Genomic DNA, 21,342 nt, shown 5'->3' with positions numbered 1-21,342 from the left:
CTGCCTTAGTCACTAGCACTCTGCTGCACAACCCATCCTCATCGGACAGCAGCTACTTACTTGATTGACAGACTGCTTTTTTCTTTTTTTGCAAACTGATTTTGGCTGTCAGAGGGAGCTCAGATGGGAAGGAAGTTACCAGGACTGCTTGCAACTGCTGCAGTTCAGTTAATGACGGTGGTTGGTCCTGTTGCAGTTATGCTTTATGACTGTACGGCTTAGCAGCAAAAATTCCGGTGCCAATTGCTGCTTTTAACTTGGGAGCTACCCATATGTATCCGTGCGTGTTTTTATATGCATGTCTGGAGTAGAGCTGTGCAGGCATTAAAAAATTATTTGGAAGTGTTTTGGGTTTTGCATGTGCTTGGCACTTTGGTGTTATTTATCAAATCATTGATTTCAGGCTTCTGTGCAAACCTCCAAAAGGTGCCATTGATTTAAAAGTCTTATTAATTCAATGAGATGATTCATTAAAGCCGCGGCTTATATTTTCCCCCTCAGACCCATGTGAGATCCAGTCTGCTTCTTTCTAACAATTTTTTGAAACCTGTGACTTCGATATGCATTCCCTGTTTTCGCACATTTACAGGCAAGCCTACCTGTAAATCATAATTTTATTTCCTGCCTTTGTGTCACATCTTGCGCAAGAGCTATTCTTAGGAACTATTGAATTGCGGTAAAGATAGTTGATTTGCAAAATATTTCATCCTTCGCCTTTTTTTACCTTTCTAGCGTATTGATCTTGGCAGTGTGGATCTGCAACGGGTGACTGCCGTGTACAAGGAAGCTTTGAACTTGTTTCTGACCAAACGCAAGAGCCCGCTGACGGGAGCCATGTTTCTTGACTTGTTTGAACGCCATCCGGTAGGTGATATGCCTCACTTTCCCATTTTCCACATCACTACTGTGTTTCCCCGAAAATAAGACCCTGTCTTATATTTTTTTGAACCCCCGAAATACTGTAAGTGCTTGGCCTTATTTTCAGGGATGTCTTATTATTTTGGGGTGTGTGGAGCAAGATCCTCTTGCCATCTTATCTGATTTCCAGCTCTGTCTCCCTAACCCTAATCAGAGGAAATGGTGGGGACCAGCTGCGCGTGCGTTTAAATATTTTCGGGGAGAGCTTATTTGGGGGAGGGGGCTTATTTTAGCACATGCGCTCAAAAGCCTGATTGGGGTTATTATCAGGGGGTGTCTTATTTTAGGGGAAACAGGGTATTACAGGTTGTCTTCGCTTAATAACCATAATCAAGTTTGGCAACTTCATCACGAAGTGACGTGTTTGTTAAGAGAGACATCAGTGTGATTGCGGTGGGAAAAGAACCTCATTTCCATTTCAGTTGTTAAGCAAATCACCCGCAGTCATTAAGCAAGACATTGTATCACCATGATTTGCAGTTTTATTGCCGTCTTCTCCCTTGTCAGAAGCCAACTGTGAAGCACGTAGTTGGTCATCATGTAACTGTGAGTTGCCACTATGTTTATAAATACCTTCTGATTGTGAAGCATCCTGTTGTGGTCCACCAGCAGCCTGTGGAGCTGGCAGCAGAGTCGGATAGCAATGAGGCTGAGGAAGAACATGGGCCAGTCCTGGAGGCTGGGGAAGGCCCGGATGAGGGCTCTGCATCAGAGGCAGAGATGGGGCCAGGGCCATCGGGGAGTGAGGTGCTGACTCCAGAGCTTCCAGAGACTGATAGGAGTGAGACAGAGGAACAGGAGGAACCTGTTCTTAATGCACGCATGAGAAGAGCTGCCAGAAGGCAAGAGCAGTTCAAGCAAAGAGGACAACTCAGGAGTAGGGCCAAGAGATGATTGGCCCCTCCCATAAGGCTTAAAACAGACCAGCAATGGCGTTTGGGCTCTGCCGGAAAACAACATTGGTAGCTTCATCTTCTTCTTCGTCTACATCTTGTATTTATTTTTGTATCTGTGACTTCTGAACGTTTGCCAAGAAAGGCCTTTGGCAGTTTGCCTAATTGGACCAGGTTTGCGATAGGACTGAGGAATTTGTGTTGGGAGGAATTTGCTTTAATTTAATTGAACAACGCTGGGAATGAAGTAATTCTCAGCTGTTCGAATAAAGTTTGTTTGTTTTTTCACTGATTGATTTTCCTACTACTTACTTGGGCCTGGGTCACAACACATCCAAATCTTGATCACCTGACCGTGATCAATGCTGCAACAGTTGTAAGTGTGAGGACTGGCCATAAAAGTTACTTTATCCATTGCTATTATAATTTCAAACAGTTGTTAAATGAGAACTACCTGTATTGACCTTGGTAAATGCATGTTTATTTGTTGCCCATCAGATGCATGTGAGGAAAGTATCCTCCCTCAAAGGAAAGGCGTTTTTTGTTTTGTTTTGACCAAAGAGTAGTCTTCCATATCTCAATTAATCTTCTCTAGGATGGTAACTTTGAAGTGTATTGGGGCTTCAACACCCCCCCTCCCCCCAAATTCCCACATTGGCTGAAAATTTTGAGAGCTGTAGCTAACACATTTCAAGGGAGCCCATACAGGACATTTATCAGTTATTCAGGGGTGGGTAACTGTGGCAACTTTATGACCTGAGGACTTCAACTCCCAGAATTCCTGAGCCTGCATGGCCAGCTCAGGAATTCTGGGAATTGGAGTCCATAAGTTGTAAATTTACCATAGTTGTGCACCTCTGGACTGATCTACGATGGAGCTGATTTTACTTGCAGGGTTCCTTCTTCTGGCATTGTGGCACATAGTGGCACATGGACGTTGTGGCAAAAGTATCAGAAGCAGGTACTGGACAATGCCTGTGATGTCAATAGAAGCAGAGAAGAATAACTTTTTAATGCAGCATCCTGTTTCTCACAGGATATAAATAGTACATGAAGGAAACAGTCTTCTCCAATAGTTGTCTGCTCAGAAATGGTATTCGGAATTAGTATTCAGAGGCAATATCTCTGAACGTAGGGGATGTAGGTGCCATCCCACTTAATAATATTGATCGCTTCTGCTACAAATTTGCCTAATCCGCTTTTAAAATCCCCTTCCACCTCATGTTGTGACAGCGAGTTCTACTAATTACCTTCTTCCTTTTGTCTGATCGACATCTCTTTATCAATTGAACTGTATGCGGGTATTTTTAAGGGAGTTTTTGTTGTCTATTTGCAGAGTAGATTTCCAAATATGGTTCAAACCTATTAATTGCCAGTCTTTTGTTTCCTGACAGATGATGTGCAAACAATTAATTGAGGTAGTTGTCAAGTCGATCACAGATGGAGCCCGGCAGCACCAGCAGGTAAGTGCAGGTGCAAACCAATTGAGAAGGGAAAATGTGTTTTAGGCAGTGGGTGATCCAGGGGAGATTATACGCTAGGCGTACGCCTTTCACTAAATGATAATTTTGTTTTTTAGGTTTTAGCTTAATAAAATGTTTGAACCCAGCCACTCCCACTTATAATACTTGCACCCTAGTGTTAGGAAAACCAGGCTTTTGCATCTAAAAATAATTATGGTTTAGCATAATTTGTGAGCTCAGATTAAGTGTGAGTTCCTGTCCCATTCCTTTCCCCCTGAATTTGCAAATTTCCTTTATGGATGGTATTATACCTGTGTCGCTAATTATGATTAGCATCTATCAAAGTCCCTAACATAATCAAGATAATGACAGTTGCATTACAATCACACATGGAGTCTTAAGATTGGGACAGGTTATGCTAAATGCTGTTTGAAGAAGGTACGAGAAGAGGATAATTCACAATTATTTTTCCTCCTACGCATTCTTCTGTTGGGCTTCTGTCATTTGTATCCTGTCTTTTGTGATCCTAACCAATCTCTTTCTTAATTAGGATTTGTAAATGAGCAAATCCAATTTTTGTTCGTGTCTAATTGCTAGTTTCAGTGATAATGAAGTCATAATTCATAAAAGTCATAATTTAATAAAACAAACATAATGCTAAATCATGATTAATACTCGGAGGGGAAGAGGGAGACATCCTGTAGCTCAGTACTACCTATCAATTGTCTTGGGAAAATCTTTAAAAGAGATGGGTGGTTAGAACTATGAAAAATAAATAAATAAATAAATAAATAAACCCTCAGCCAAGATGTTCAGCATCTGGCAGGCCATTGTCTTAAAACTTCCTCAGATGAGCATGACAAAATACTGAACAACTAGGACGTTTCTCTCACAGTTTTAGTATTATTATTTATTGTATGTATATTGCCACCTATTCACACACGGCGACTCAAGGCATTTTACAGAATATAAAACCTCATTTAAAACAATAAAACTAATATAATATAATAAAATCACCCACCCTCCACCCTGGGAACAGCAGATAACACAAGCCGTTTAATGGGCTCCATCCCGCTGGCAGAACCAGGTCTTCAGCGCCTTCCGGAAGAGCGTTCGAGTGGGGGCCATTCTAATCTCTGGGAGAATGGTGTTCCAGAGAGAGGGGGCCACCACGGAGAAGGCCCTTCTTCTGGGTCCCATCAGGTGTACCTCCCTAGGGCAGTGATGGCGAACCTTTTCGGCACCGGAATGTGCGTGCATGTGCAGACCAGCTGGCTGGTGTGCATGCACGTGCTGGCCAGCTGTCTTTGAGCGCGCCAGAGCACCAGAAACCCGAAGAACATCTGGCTGGTGCACGCATGCCTGTTCCTTGGCCGTTCCTTGGGCCATTTTCCAGTGCTCTGGTGCCCCTGAAGACCAGCTGTCCACGCGCATGTGCGCGCTGGAGACCAGAAGAGCAGCTCGCGACGGCACACATGCCCACATAGAGAGCTCTGCGTGCCACCTCTGGCATGCATGCCATAGGTTTGCCATCATGGCCCTAGGGGATGGGACTCGCAACATTCCCTGCCTCCCCTGTCTGATGGGTCAGGTAGATGTGACCAGCAAGAGACAGTTCCTCAGATAACCTGGTCCCAAGCCATGAAGGGCTTTAAAGGTGACAACCAGCACCTTAAATTGCACCCGGAAGCAAATCGGCAGCCAATGCAGCTCCCGCAGGAGAGGTGGTACATGTGCACAGCAGGTCTGTACAAAACCATGCTGCATTTTGCACGAACTGGAGCTTTTATAAGGGTAGCCCCATGTAGAGCGCATTGCAGTAGTCAAGACAGGAAGTGGCTAGTGAGTAGGGATTGTTGGTCTAGGGCGTAACTGGTGCATAACCCGCACAAAGACCCTCCCGGCCACAACCGCCACCTGCTCTTTGAGCAGGAGTTGTGAGTCCAGGAGAACCCCCAGATTACGCACAGGATCTGTTTGGGATAATGCCACTCTATCCAAGACCAAAGGTGGCAATTCTCCCTGAGCCAGCGAACCCCAAACCCAGAGCCACTCGGTCTTGCCGGTTTTGCTATGTTTCTATGATTCATAATGGCTGCTGACCCTTTCTGCATTCTGCCTCCCTTAGCAGTAGCAACAGCACTTAGACTTATATACTGCTTCACAGTGCTTTACAGCCTTCTCTAAGCAGCTTACAGGGTCAGCCTATTGCCCTCAACAATCTGGGTCCTCATTTTACCGACCTCGGAAGGATGGAAGGCTGAGTCGACCTTGAGCCGGTCAGGATCGAACTGCTGTCAGTCGGCAGAGTCAGCCTGCAATGCTGCATTCTAACCATTGCACCCTTCCATGTGATGATCTGATTGCCACATCTTTGAACAGGCTTTTTCTCCCCCACCCAATTTGCAAATCGTAATAACTTCGAATAAATATTAGATGGAAAAGGACGAGCTGCTAAAGGTTGCCTTGAATGTCTATCTCGTAGTGTGCTGTTGGCAATTCCAGTAGTTCTAATCTCAGGACGTGTCTAGAATGTAGAATGATGCGAGAAGATTGTTTTCCTGGGATTATCTGTGCTCCGTATCATGATACTGTTCATAAGTGCTGATGCTTTGCTTCCCAAATTCTACACCAAACAAACACAGTTGGGATTTTCAGCCCTTCACCCCACACTCCACAAATGTAATTTGTTTTTATTTCTTTGGCTGTTTCTTCTAGTCACTGGGAGATAAGAGTCAAAATGGTTTTCTCAAATCATTCTCCCTGTGTGAATGCCTCTTTTTCCTCCGAGCATGTGTAATGCGTGTTTGTGTAGGGGGATTCTCTTATTTTTTTTTTCTTTCTTGTTCCCCTGATTCCAGTCTTAATTTATCCCTACGTTGTGGGCAATTTACATATTCATGCTCAAAAGGACCGTTAATTACATGGTGTTTCCTCCCAGATGAGTGAACACAGGAGTGGAGCCGTCACTCTTCCAGAGTTTTAGAAGGTGTTTACTGCTGAATCATGCCTGTAATTAAGATCAGAATGGCTTTCCCTTAAATATTCCATTGTCTTTTTAATCACAACAGTGCTTGAAATCCTGAAATCAGCTTGATTGAGGCAGCTAACAAATATAATAAATAAATAACTAGATCAGCAGTAGTAATTTTTAAATGTCTTGGTTTGCTGGGATAATGTAGCTAAAAGCTAATCCAAATATTTAAAAATATACTAGTATTTAAATAAAGGGTGCCCCCACGATTAATAGCTGCATTCTGCTTACAGTAGTTGTAAACCTAATTCTTTTACGGTTTTGAAAGCTTTTGGCATAGATGTTTCCACCAGTTGGTAAAAACATTCTGCATACAGTATGGCCTGTAATAGAGTGAATTATCACTATTAACTTATAAATCTGCTTTGCCTGCTGCCAGGCATAGTTTTCTGTTGTTTTGTTTTTCCTTGTCACTCTAACAAAATGCAACTAGCACATTTAGCAGCATGTGTTGATTTATTATATTTTAAAATAAATTTTAAATAAACACATTTTAAATAAAATGTGTTGATTTATTACATTTTTAAAAAATTCTACCATTGTTTAAAAAAAGAAAGAAAGTAAGAGTAATATAATTATCTTTGCCTGTCATCAATCCTAAAAGACAGACGAAGCTAAAAGATGACACAGAAGGCTGATAGATACCAAGGAAAGACTAGGCATAATTAATCAACCAACCAATCAATAGGCCTAACATTGGTTTTGAACCTAGGCCTTCCTTCTCTCTTTCAATTCTCATACAAGTTGAAAGCATGAGAATGACATGCTTGCTCAACAGGAGCCATTGTGTTGCTCAGCCCAATTTGAGCTATAAATTAACCACAACATGCTAGGCTAACGTGATTAGCTAGCTTGTCATCTGGTGTATTGTGTGCATACAGTCAATGTAGAGGTTCACACTGAAATAGTGTGTGAAGGGGCTCTAAGTATTTGCTGCTGCTGTGTATGATTGATTGGAAACCTGTATCTCCCATCATCCCTACATACAGGAGTTCTGGATACATAAAGAGATGGGGGAAAGATTGTTGGGGGCTCTGCAAAGGGGAGTTAATATGTGACCCCCAGCAATATACTCCTGCACACATGATCTTTTGCCAATGGCTGGAGGGTACGTCTAATCCGGCTGGTCCCATTAGCATCACTTCCCAGTGAACTTATTTAAGAAAGTGCACATTTCAAAACACATCTTGGTTCATGTAAGACAGGGGTATCAAACTGGATTTCTTTGTGGGCTGGATCAGCATTGTAGTTCTCCTCTGCGGGCTAGCCAGGGAGTGTGGGGGAGACGGAACAAATCTGGCAAAAAACATTGTAAAATGGGGCAAAACTCACTTAACAGATTTCTCACTTAGCAACATAAATTTTGGGCTCCATTGTGGTCTTAAGTTGAGGACTACCTGTAATGACCTACAAATAAGGTATACCTAGCTTGTTATACATCAGAGGTCTTCAAACTTGGCAGCTTTAAGACTTGCGGACTTCAACTCCCAATTCTGGGAGTTGAAGTCCACAAGTCTTCAAGCTGCCAAGTTTGGGGACCCCTGTTATACATCTTGCTAAGCTATAGATATGTCATTTTGAGGGCCACACTTACCCTTCAGGAATCATGCATGCTTAAAAAAGTGGCATGGCCAGGACGAAAACTAATTTTAACAATAGAAATCCAATTAAAATTATGTCAAAATAAGTAAGATAATTCAGCCCATATAGATTCAGTCATCTTCTCTTTAGTCACATTCAAAGTTAAAACTTGCTAGCAGATTCTGGAAAGCAATGGCATTTGAGTATGGGAGGCCTGCCATACAAGTGGTCCACAGAACTCAGTTGTGCCCACCCGTGCTAAACTGGTTTATTTAAACATGGTTTATTGAATGATCCAGTATTGATTAACTTTACTAATACACAGAGATATTGAAATGGTACTGGGTTTCCTGCCTGAGCAGGGGGTTGGATCTCTAGCACTGTTATTCTGTTATCTGAACCAGTTTTTTTAAAAAACCACAGTGGCTGGATTTACCTCATGTGATTAAAAATCACCTCATGTGTTAGCGATATGGCACCAATAGCAATGTATTCTCTTAGCAAGCCTTTAATGACTACAGAGGGTTCAGTTGACCAAGGGGACTGGCAGAAAGAGTGATGGGGTAAACAGAGAATGTCTTGAAATAGAAAACAGATCAATAACTGATTAGAAGATGACTTCATACTCTGCGCTGTAGCCAGAGAAATCCTGATTCATTGAGATTAAAAGGTTCAGTGCATGCTTTTTTTTTTTTTTTTTAAAAAAGGTTAAATTACTTGTATAAAAATTCAGGTTCCAGAGTATGTACAATTTATGCTTCTTTTTTTATTTCCCAGTAAGTACATTCGGCTGAAATCCTAAAGAGCAACAATATCTAGTCTTTAAAGAGCCAAAACGAGCTTAGGTTTAGTTTCCTGTTTTCCATATTTAATTAGCGCTTTCTCTCGCTCTCTCTCTCTTCCTATTTTTAAGGAAGCCGCCTACGCTAGACAAGATGGAAAAGAGTTAAGTCCTGCTAAATGGGAAAGACTCTGGCTTCAGGCCAGACGAGCGCTTAAGCTATTTTAATTTCGAGTGAGCCAATAGATCATTTTCTCTCTCTCTCTTCTTAAAATTCAGGAGAACCAATGATGCTGTTTCATTTAGTTGCTTCTTTGATTCAGTTAACCTTCTGTTTCAGTCTTAGAATGTCAGCATTTGTTGTACATAAAATGGCAAAAAAGTCATATGATACACCTGAAGCCTGCCAATTATTTAATTTTTTAAACACAAATCCCTTTTCAGCCCTATGGCTGGTCTTGTATCATCCTCGATCTCAGGTCCTCTACCAGAGACCTGGGAATTTGAGGGTTCCGCACAGTACAGGTACTCCTCCACTTACGACCATTTGTATATATGTAGTCCTCAATTTATGACCATAATTGAGCCCAAAATTTCTGTTGTTAAGTAAGATATTTGTTAAGTGAATTTTGCCCCATTTAATGACTTTTTTGGTATCAGTTGTTAAGTGAATCACTGCAGTTGATAAGTTGATAGCCCGGTTGTTAAGTGAATTTGGCTTTGCCATTGCTTTGGCTTGTCGGAAGGTCGTGAAAGGTGATCACATGACCTTGGGACATAGCAGCTGTCATAAATACGAACATGGGGATGCTAGAATGGTGGTAACTGTGGAAAAAAAGGTCCTGTCACTTTTTTCACAGCTGTTGTAACTTCGAATGGTCACTAAAGCAAATTGTTGTTAAGTCGAGAACTACCTGTAGTGACATTCGAAGTTACAACAGCACTGATAAAAGTGACATGACCGTTTTTCATGCTTATATTGCAACATTCTCGTCGTGACATGATCAAAATTTGGATGATTGGCGTCTGGCCTTTATTTATGATTATTGCAGTGTTCCAGGGTCATGTGATCGACCTTTTGCAATCTGACAAGCAAAGATAGTGGGGAGGCCAGGTTCATTTAACAATCGTGTCACTAACTTAACTACAGCAACTACTTAGTAGCTGTAGCAAGAAAGATCATGAAATGGATCACAAAGCTCACTTCACCACTGTCTTGTTTAGCAACAGAAATTTTGGGCTCCGTTATAGTTGTAAGTCGAGGACTACCTGCATTTTAGCTGTTCCTAGCATGGCACTTTACTAGAGATGTGATGTGGTTCCTGGGATCTGTTGGAGCCCCTCTCCCAGCTTAGGAATCACAGCCCCGAGTGCTCCTTCCACCACTGGGATCTCTTTGGCCTTTACTTTTCACATCCTCAGATAACAGATTAACGGAGGGAACCTTGCAGGTCATCTAGTCCAACCCCCGCCCAAGCAGGAGATCCTACACCATTTCTGACAGATGGCAGTCCAGTCTCTTCTTGAAAGCTTCCAATGATGAAGCTTCCACAACTTCTGAAGGCAATATGTTCCATTGGTTGATTGTTCTCACTGTTAGGAAATTTCTCCTTATTTCTAGGTTGAATCTCTCCTTGTTCAGTTTCCATCCATTGTTCCTTGTCTGGCCTTCAGGTGCTTTGGGAAATAGCTTGACCCCCTCCTCTCTGTGGCAACCCCTCAAATATTGGACTGCTATCATGTCTCTCCTGGTCCTTCTCTTGACTAGACTAGCCATGCCCAGTTCCTGCAACCGTTCATTGTATGTTTTAATCTCCAGTCCCCTAATCATTCTGATTGCTCTTTTCTGCACTCTTTCTAGAGTCTCAACATATTTTTTATAGTCTGGTGGCCAAAACTGGATGAAGTATTCTAGGTGTGGTCTTTCTAAGGCTTTATAGAGTGGTATTAGTACCTCACTTGATCTTGATTGTATCCTTCTGTTAATGCAATTTGGGATTGCATTGGCTTTTTTGACTGCTGCCGCACACTGTTGGCTCATAGTTAATTGGTTGTCCACTAAGACTCCAAGATCCCTCTCACAGTTACTGCTATTAAGCCTGGTTTCATCCAGTCTATATGTGTACTTGTGGTTTTTATATCTGAAGACCTTCTTAAAATAAATTATGCAAAAGATGTACCTGGAACTGATTCCTAGTTTCCCATTGGAATGGACCCTTTGCATGTAGTCCTCAATTTATGACTACAATTAAGCCCAAATTTTCTGTTGTTATATGAGTCTATAACAGTCTATATGTGTACTTTTGGTTTTTCTTGCCTAAGTGTAAGACTTTACTTTTCTCTACATTGAATTTTATTTTGTTAAATAGGGCCCAGGGTTCAAGTCTATCAAGATCCATTCTCTCTAGTTCCTCTTAAGATCCTGGCATTTCTCCAGCTACTTATATTCCTTTTTCCTGATGTTGCTGTCACTTGGCACCACTACATCTATCACCACCACTGTCTTATGGTGCTTGTCTACTATACTAACAGTCTACTATTATAGTGGCTGGATAGCGTAATGGTTAAAGCAGGAGTCAACAACCTGCAGCTCTGCAGCTGCATGTGGCTCTTTCACCCCTCTGTTGCGGCTCCCTGTCACTCAAAATATGTGTCACAACCACCAATGTGCGACACCCGCCTGCACACTATTTATTGAGCTTTTCAACCCCCGGTAGGCCAACCATGGATAAATCCAAGAAAAGAAGAGTTTCCGAAGAAAACAACATTTAATTCAACTACATATGCTAGATTTGTGGCTGTTCAAGAAATAGTCAGGCACGGGAAGGGTTTTGTGGCTCCTGGTGTTTCCTTTTCTGTGGGAAACAGGTCCAAATGGCTCTTTGAGTGTTTAAGGTTGCAGACCCCTGGGTTAGAGTGCTGCATTTTATGTGGGAGTCAGAAGTTCAAATCCTGGCTGGCACCTACCTTACCAATAGAGGTCCATGAGGAAAAACCCCTTAACACTTCACCTGCCAAGCTCAAAATATGAGAGTGTTGCAAACTAGGAGAATCAAGCCAGCTCAAACATTCCCTGGATTAACAAGGTTTGCATCACATGTTGGGTAACCAGGACAATCTGATGATAAGTGGGCTACCGGAACAAACCATACATGAATGAGATATGTGTGCGTGTTTGTCTGTGTGTGTGTATGCACAATAAAAATAAGGTTCATTCACAAGAAAATATCACGAATCCTGTCGTTATCACATTAATTTTATTAGAACCGAAAATATTTTAATTTCATTTAGGCATAGAAGATTAATCTAGCCTTTTTGATAAACTGTAATTAAGTTGATCGTGCTTGAATCTCTTTCTTTTAAAGGAAGTTCTTTTGTTTGAGAAAATCAGTTTGGGTTGACAAAAAGTAAGATTTGGGGAGAAATTTGTTCCAGGCATATTCTAACGTAACCTTAATCAATCCTATTTAAGTATCAGTGAAAATTGGACTGCAGCATATGATTTAATGTGTATGCTTCAGATATTTCAGTGTTGTTCACAATTTAAAAATTGTACACATGCGTTTTCATTTTAGGATGAAATACAAACATAAAGATGTTATTAGGGATGAGAAAGAATCTTTTGGCTTCCTAAAACTGAAATTTATTATTAGCAGATCAGTTGTAATCCAAGATACTTTATGCTAGAATAAAATTGTTAGTTTTTAAGTTCCATAAGATTCTCACTTGTTGTTACTAATCTGATGTTGGATGAAGGACAACTGAGCTCTCATAAAAATGGATAATCGAATCACCCTTCATTCTTTTCATATGGATGTTTCTACAAGGTCTTTCATTCTTCCAATGTAATTTGCAATTTATGTCTGCTTGTTCTTCAGCATAAAGATTTCCCTCTTCATCCTGAACGGTGTGAGAAAGCATAGTTGGCAGGTGATTATGTTTGTGTCACATTAGTTTATCTACTCTTTAGCAAGACAAATGTTGTTGCTTTACAGTTAGCCCTTGACTTATGACCCGCCATTTAGTGACCGTTTGAAGTTATGACAGACTTACCTTGGGGCTACTTACGTTCCACATTTGAAGTTCCAATGGCCGCCCCAACCAGGTCATGTGACTGAACTTTGTGGGTTCGGAAACACAGCCACATTTATGGCTGTTTGCCGTGCCCTGTGGTCATGTGACCACATTTTATGATGGCTTTGTTGAAAATGGCACTTACTTCCAATTTTTGGCAAAACCGCAGCCATAGCAAACCATTGGTTTGCTTAATGACTGCAGTACTTTCTTAATGACCACGGCAAAAAAAGGTAAAATAAAACTGTCATGACTTATAACCATGATGGGCGGGCTCCCTTATGGGACTACTTGTGGTTCCCCTCCCCACAAACCTGTTCTTTGTAATGTTTCTAGCAAACCTTCCCCCAGTTGAGTGGCTTCTAGAAGTTTCTTGGAGTGCCCCCAGTACAGTATAGGTAGTCCTCGACTTATGAGCACAACTGAGCCTCAAATTTCTATTGCTAAGTGAGACAGTTGTTAAAACTCAACATTTGTGAGTTTTGCCCCATTTTACTCCCTTGCGCAGTTGTTAAGTTGTTGCTGTTGTTGAGTTAGTAACACTGTTATTAAGCGAAGCTGGTTTCCCTATTGACTTTGTTTGTCGGAAAGTTGCAAAAAGGTGATGAATAGAATAGAATAGAATAGAATAGAATAGAATAGAATAGAATAGAATAGAATAGAATAGAATAGAATAGAACTTTGTTACTTTAAATGTACACTAATCAGCATACATTAAAATGAAATTTCGTTGTATTCAGCTCTCAAAAGATAACCATTATGGATATACCCACATACGCAAACATATATGACCCAGAGAATCATCAAAGTCTAGATTGGATGTATACATGTACATGGGGAAAAAAAACATGCGAGTTTACAAAACGGATGGCATAATCCAGGACACTGCAACGTTCCTAAATAAATGCCAGTTGCCAAGCGGCCAAATTTTGCTCATGTGACCATGAGGATGCTGCAATGGTTGTAGGTGTGCAAAAATTATCATAGGCCACTTTTTTCAATATCATCGTAACTTCAAACAGTCACTAAATGGAATGGTTGTAAGTTGAGGACTACCTGTAGTTTTATCTCTCAGGATATTGCTGTGACTTGTGTTGTTTTTATTGTTATTGATGTACAGCCTATCTTTTAGGCCCATTTCTACCATTTCATTTCGTGGTCTTTGTTTAGATAAGGTTTTCCAAAGCAGTCTTATCTTCATGGCCACCAATTGCCAAGCCTAATGAGAATTTGGAGCAAACAAAAAAAGAAGAATGAAATAATTGCTCACGGAAGCCTAGCTAACCTGTCTCTTAACAGACAAAATCCACTTTATGAATGTGTCCAGGTAGTCTACAGGTACCTATACGGCTGAATAATCTCTATAAACTGTCAGAATTATATCCAAGCCTGGAGAGCTGGCTTTTAAAATGATATGAGGTTGACAAGACTCTATACCAACATTGGAGGTGGGAGGAGCACTGAATCCATTAATCAGGGATTTAAGGAAAACATATTTATTTGGTTACAAGGTCAGTTACAAGTTGAAAGGGACCTTTAAGGAAAATTGCTCAAGAGGCCTTATGTCCACCCCCTCATTTTACATCAAGACTTCACTGGCAATCGAGAATATATCGCATTTTGAGTAGACTTCTGCTGGTTCGTCCTCTCAGTGTCAGAGCCTTCACTGAAACCACATGCAGAATATTTGTAAACCAGTCAGTCCTAGAGGAGATCAACCCTGACTGCTCTTTAGAAGGCCAGATCCTGAAGATGAAACTCAAATACTTTGGCCACCTAATGAGAAGGAAGGACTCCCTGGAGAAGAGCCTAATGCTGGGAAAGACTGAGGGCAAAAGAAGAAGGGGACGACAGAGAACGAGGTGGCTAGATGGAATCACTGAAGCAGTAGGTGTGAGCTTAAATGGACTCCAGAGGATGGTAGAGGACAGGAAGGCCTGGAGGAACGTTGTCCATGGGGTCACGATGGGTCAAACACGACTTCGCAACGAACAACAAAAACAATCAAGATATTTAAAACAGACCTGCAAAGATATTCTCCAAGCATCTACTAAGAGAGACAAATTGATGAAAAAGTTCTGAATTGGCTTGTAACTAAATCGGTGTACCTCTGTTATTGGGCACAAGGTAGTGTTGGAAGAAATGTCCATCTGGGTTCAGCTCCAAGTGGGTAAAAAGACACTGGAAACATGGAGACTGCTTGGAAAGATGGTTTAATGGTGGACAGGATCACATGGTTTGAGTTCCTGAACAGAAAAGGTACGAGATGCTGAGCGTGCCTTAGTTTTATGCCCTCTCTGAGCTTTGAACTTCCTGGGGTACAGGAAGAGTACCCTGATTGGTTGTCAGAGTCCCAAGGGGTGGGGGTCTTAGCTAGCCTTGCTGGCTGATGTAATCTTCCCAGGTGCCATGTGGTGAGTTTCTGTTGCTAGATGGGTTCTATTGTGTTGCAGATGATGGTCCATTGACAAAGGTGGGGGGGAATGAGTGAGCTTGGATGAGGCCTTAATGGCCCATTGACAAAGGTGGGGGGGAGGCAGAAAGCTGCTTTGTCTTTAAAACATGTTTCTCCATTTCGCATCCAGGGAAATATAATATTCTGCCTTTTTTAATATTTCCTAAAATATTTCATTCTTCTAGGAGAGGGGTGGGTGCTAACTTCCTACAGTAGATCAGGGATGTCAATTCATGTCATAACGATGTCATCACATGACGTATTGCAACTTTCCCCCCAATCACTAAACCGGGAGTGGGCGTGGCCAGTGCGTGATGCATCTGGTCCGTGGGCTGCAAGTTTGACAGCCCTGAAGTTAGATCAAGATCATATGACCCCGGGTCACTACAACCATTATAAATATAAGTCAGCTTACCAAGTGTCTGAATTTTTTAATCACGTGAGCACGCGGATGCTGCAGCGATTGTGTGAAAAACGGTCACAACTCACTTTTTTCACTGCTGTTGCAGCTTTGAACGGTCACGAAACGAACTGTTGTAAATCGAGGACTACCTGTACGTGAATAAGGACGTTTGCAAGTGAGATTTGATAGAAGAGAAATGGAAGAGGAGAAGGACAAGGAAGGCTGCGTGTTTAGAGAGACAGCATGCTCAGCTGTGAGGGGTGAAGAGCTTATCTCATCAATGGATGCTGTTAGCAAGGGGAGAGTGGGCTTGCTCATTGTGAGTAGCTAAGTGAATAGTCCCCGCTGAATAGGTGGAATACTGCACCCAGTTTTGTTCACCACATTACAAAAAAAGATGTTATTTTGGAAAAAGTTCAGAGAAGAGCAACTAAGATGATTAAAGGCCTGGAGAGTAAAAATGAACAACGGTTGCAGGATTTGGGGTTGGCTAGCCTAGAGAAAAGAAGGAGTAGGGGGGACACAATAACAGTATTCCAGTATTTGAGGGTCTGCCACATAGAGGAGGGGTTCAACTTATTTACCAAAGCACTGAAGAACAGGACAACAATGGATGGAAACTAATAAAGGAGAGGAAGTCAAGGCAACTTCCTAACAGTGAGGACAATGGAGATGTTCTCTCCCAGGGCAGACAGGATAGCAGTGTTCCAATATTTGAGGGGCTGCCACAGAGAGGAGGGGGTTAAGCTATTTTCCAAAGCACCTGAAGCAGAGGTGAGTTTCAGCAGGTTCTGACCAGTTCTGGAGAACCGGTAACGAAAATTTTGAATAGTTCGGCGAACTGGTAAATACCACCTCTGACTGGCCCCGCCCCCATCTATTCTCTGCCTCCCGAATCCCAGCTGATTGGGAAGAAATGGGGATTTTGCAGTAACCTTCCCCTGGAGTGGGGAGAGAATGGAGATTTTACAGTATCCTTCCGCTGCCACGCCCACCAAGCCATGCAATGCCCACCAAGCCACACCCACAGAACTGGTAGTAAAAAAATTTGAAACCCACCACTGACCTGAAGGCCAGACAAGGAATAATGGATGGAAACTAAACAAGGGGAGATTCAACCTGGAAATAAGGAGAAATTTTCTGGCAGGGAGAACAATCAACCAATGGAACAGAAGTTGCCTTCAGAAGTTGATAGGTGCTTCATCACCGGACAGCCACCTATCTGAAATGGCATAGGATCTCCTACTTGAGTAGGGGGCTGGACTAGAAGACCTCCAAGGTCCCTTCTAGCCCTATTCTGATTCATTACTGCAGAAACTAAGGTGAAGACAGCCAATTATCTGGGAATGAGCGAATTGAGGAAATAAATAGGGAGAGCTAACATGAGTTTGGCAATAGAATTTGGCGGAGAGCAAGGAAAAGGGAGGCTTGTAACAGATTTTTCGCTTTAAAAGGACAGTATGTTCTTGGCTAATCTGAGAAGGGTATTAGAAGAAATAATGGTGCGTTAAAGACAACGAGATGAACATGGTTCTACGGCCATGAGCTGTAATGGTTGTGAAATGTTGTGTTCCATTCCTGCCTGAAAAACAACTTGGCATGGATTTGCAGCAAATGCAATCTTATATTCAAGCAAATACTCGGGCAACCTTACAACAGAGGCATAACAACCAGAGCTGACAGAGAATCAGGCAAAGGGCCACAAGGGACAACCAGCGACAAGAGACCATGTCAGATATTCTCTGTTGCTGGAACTCAGAAACAATGTTGGGTCCATTACAGACAAACAGGATATATAGTTGTTGTTTCTTCTTCTTCTTCTTCTTCTTCTTCTTCTTCTTCTTCTTCTTCTTCTTCTTCTTCTTCTTCTTCTTCTTCTTCTTCTTCTTCTTCTTCTTCTTCTCCTTCTCCTTCTCCTTCTCCTTCTCCTTCTCCTTCTCCTTCTCCTCCTCCTCCTCCTCCTCCTCCTCCTCCCCCTCCCCCTCCCCCCTCCCCCCTTCTTCTCCTCTTCCTCCTCCTCCTCCTCCTCTTCCTTCTCCTCTTCCTCCTCCTCCTTCTCCTTTTCCTCCTCCTTCTTCTCCTCTTCCTCCTCCTTCTTCTCCTCTTCCTCCTCCTCCTTATCCTTTTCCTCCTCTTCCTCCTCCTCCTCCTTCTCCTCTTCCTCCTCCTCCTCCTTATCCTTTTCCTCCTCCTTCTTCTCCTCTTCCTCCTCCTCCTGCTCCTCCTTCTCCTTCTCCTTCTCCTTTTTCAGATCATTGAGCACCACTTGGTTCGCTCAGCTGTGTCTCCAGAGTACAGGCCCATGGCTTGCATATCTTTGTTGATGGGGGCTTGCCATCTCTGTTTTGGACGGCTGCGAGGTTGCCAGCTGTTGACTTCTAGCAACGGTGAAAGGTGCTGCTCTTAGGACATGACCAAACCAGCGGAGCTGGCCTTCTCTCATCTTCTCAAACAGGATATATAATATATACATATATTGGGAACACATAAGAGGGGACCTGTTTGTATTAAAGCTCAGACTTGCTGAAAAATATTTTGAGCACTTTGTGATTTCAAGCATGGGTGTCTTCAGGCATGGGTGTCCACTGTCTCCTGGAGTTCGCTCAAATTCATGTTCCTTGTGTTGATGTCACCATCCAACCATCTCATCCTCCATCATCCCCTTCTCCTTTTGCCTTCAATTTTCCCCCAACATCAGGGTCTTTTCCGATGAGTCCTCTCTTCTCATTAGTGGATCTAGTGAAGCTCTTTGAAATATCAGTCAGGAGATCTTTTCAAACAAACGTTGGAAAAATATACAAAACAAATTGTTCCAGAATTGGAAAGTTTTAATCCCTGCTATATCACAATCTGGTACTCCCCAAGGTATGGGACTGCAGTTCCTAGAAGTTGAGCCAACATGGACATTGGCTCTGGATTCTGTTGAGTTGGGAGTCCACCACATCCAGTGGACCCGAGGTTTGGAAAACCTGTCCTGGCATAAGGATTAAACTCATACAAGTAGTCCTCAACTTGCAACTTGTTTAGTGACTGAAGTTACAACGGCACTGGAAAAAAAGGGACTTATGACAGTTAATCTCACTTATGATCGTTGCAGCATCCTTGTGGTCATGTGATCAAAATTCAGACACTGGGCAAGTGATTCATATTTATGACGGTTGCAGTGTCGGAAAATGCATCTGGTTCAGTTCCGAGCAGGGAGAAAGACGCTGGAAACAACATGGAGGCTGATTGGAAAGAAAGTTTATGATGAAGCAGAACCACCAACCACATGTAACTCTGGGGCAGCTGACCAAATGACTAGATGAGTGCCAGGATTCATATACAGGTCCTGAAATGCTGCTGGGGTGGTGGTGGTTATGCAGTGAAGGGGCTTGTGTTCTGAAAGAGTGTTGGGCAGTTCCTATTGTGGCTAATGGCTTTCGTCCTGTGCTGGATCTTGGGTGAAGGGCTGCTGTACTAATCCTACCATTCTGCTTTTGTTAACTGTCAAACTTTGCTGCAAGGAGTTTCGAAATATCTTGTCTTGAATGGATTCCTGCCTGCAGTATTCGCTTTGCTTACGAATGGAGCCATCTAGATAGTTAGCTTCCTGTTTCAATAAGCTCTTTATCTCCTTAAGTGCTGGCATCTGCTTTGGGCTATTAAGAAAGACTGGGGGTTGCTTTCTGCCTCTAAAAACATGTTTCTCCATTTCTCCTTTGGGGAAATAGAACATTTTGTCTTTTTTAATATTTCCCAAAATATTTCATTCTTGAGAGGGGGGCTTCCCACAATAACTGTGTTACTAACTTAACAGCTGCAGTGATGCACTTAATGACTGTGGCAAAAAAGGTTGTAAAATGGGGCAAAACTCACTTGACAAATGTCTTTTGGCAACAGAAATGTTGGGCTCAACGTGTGGTCGTAAATCAAGGATTACCTGCATATCATTTATAGATATTTCTTTTATGCCCACCAAGTTTCTGTCCCACCTTTTTCTAAAAGATTCTTTCTGGTGAAATAGATGAATACATGGGAAACTAGTTTGCTGTAATGCAGAACATCAGCCTTTGGCAACTTCTATATTTACAAAATTTCCCAGGCCTCACAGACATTCTTAGAATATTAAAATGTTAGGTGACAGCAGCCCAGGGCTTTGTTTGGGAATGTCCCCAGATGTCCAGAAAAAGTGAAAAAGTAAGGTGAACATTGTAGAAGGTGTGTCTTGCAAGGGAAAGAGGGAATGGCATGGAACATGACATTCATTGTGCAGGTCACCTGTGACTCAAGGTTTGTTGTGGCCCACCAGCGGCCTGCGCAGATCGTGGCTGATCCCGACGACGAGGAGGCTGGTGTGGTGTCGCGCCAGCAGCCGGCGTTCGCGTCGGACAGCGAGGAGGCTGAAGAGGATGTGATGCCAGAGGCAGAGACTCAGCCAGGGCCTTCAGAACCTCCAGAGGCTCCTTCCAGTGGAGAGAGCGAAGTGGAGGAGCCTCTCCTCAATGCTCGGGCACGCAGGGCTTCCAAAAGAGAAGTCAATGGGGAAGCCAAATTCGCTTACAATCTTAACAAGAAAGATTGTAAAATGCGGCAAAACTCACTTAACAACTGTCTCGCTTAGCAACAGAATTTTGGGGCTCAATTGTGGTTGTAAGTTGAAGACCACCTGTACTTTTTGTCCGGCCTTTAGGTGCTTCGGAGAATAAGTCAACCCCCTCTTCTCTGTGACAGATCTCTCAAGTACTCTTGCTCAACCATCCTTGTCTTAATGGCTACCATTGAGCTGTGAGTTGGGAAGCTGAAGTGAAACCTTATGGTAGGGGTATCAAACTCAAGGCCCGGGGGTTGGATCTGGCCCACGAGGTGCTTAGATCTGGCCCATGGAGCTGCCCTGGAAACAGCACAGGACCGGCCCGTGGGGCCGCTGCCAGCGAAAATGGAGCTTGGGAGGGGTCCTCCCGAGCTCCGTTTTTGCTGGCGGAGAGTTGCAGGAGGCCATCACGGCTGAAAACGGAGCTTGGTAGCCTGTTTTCACTGACTCAGGCCACCACAGGTGCCCCCGACCTGAGTGATGTCGAGCCTGCCACGACCCCTCTGGCCACACACACGCCCCTCCTCAAGGTTAAACACAACCCTCAGACAGCCCTCAATGAAATCGAGTTTGACACCCCTGTCTTAATGGCTACATGAAGCTCAGTCTTATGCAAGTCTCTGACTCTCCCTTTATGATCTCTAAAATCCTGCCCCCCCCAAAGCCCCCCCCCCAAACAAACCCTGGAGATGGAGCTGTTTTTGTAATGCTACAAATCTATTGATAACATGGGATGAATCTGGGGTTTTTTTTTCATGATCGTTACAGACAGGATGAAACCGGTGAGGGTAAGCAGAAAGACCATAAATAAAGTAATAAGCAAAAACTGGCTTTTTTTTTGTTTTGTTTCTGCTTAAGATGTTGATTCCACAGTTGTTGCCAAGCAATTCCTGGGGTTTCTCTCCCTTCTTTTGCATATTTCTGTCCTCATTAATTACATTTGTTTTTTTGGGGGGGATGAATCTCCTTCTTTTGGCAAATGCGTTGTAGGCAACAGCCTTTCCCACCCTGGTATATTCTGATGCCAAGCTAGCTGGGTGGTTTTGAGAATTGACGCTCGTATAAACATGTCAGATGAGAAAGATTGATAGTAAAAGTCTATTACTTCTGGTTCCAAAAAAATAAATAAATCATCATTTGGATATATTCATAGATGATAAATCGATC

The 21,342-nt window shown here is 42.7% G+C and overlaps 1 protein-coding gene across 1 annotated transcript in view; it reads left to right on the top strand.

The window, feature by feature from the left end:
• The window catches only part of MYBBP1A (MYB binding protein 1a), an 81,158-nt gene that overhangs the window by 44,094 nt on the left and 15,722 nt on the right, over positions 1-21,342 (top strand). The window contains exons 22-23 of the mRNA XM_034420843.2: positions 733-864; positions 3,206-3,274. Coding sequence (XP_034276734.1) covers positions 733-864; positions 3,206-3,274 — 201 coding nt within the window. The remainder of the gene's footprint in view (positions 1-732; positions 865-3,205; positions 3,275-21,342) is intronic.

The sequence above is a fragment of the Pantherophis guttatus genome, chromosome 1 (assembly GCF_059756535.1).
Source record: "Pantherophis guttatus breed Tessera chromosome 1, ASM5975653v1, whole genome shotgun sequence".
Classification (NCBI taxonomy): Eukaryota; Metazoa; Chordata; class Lepidosauria; order Squamata; family Colubridae; genus Pantherophis; species Pantherophis guttatus.
This window is presented reverse-complemented; position numbering and strand designations above follow the sequence as displayed.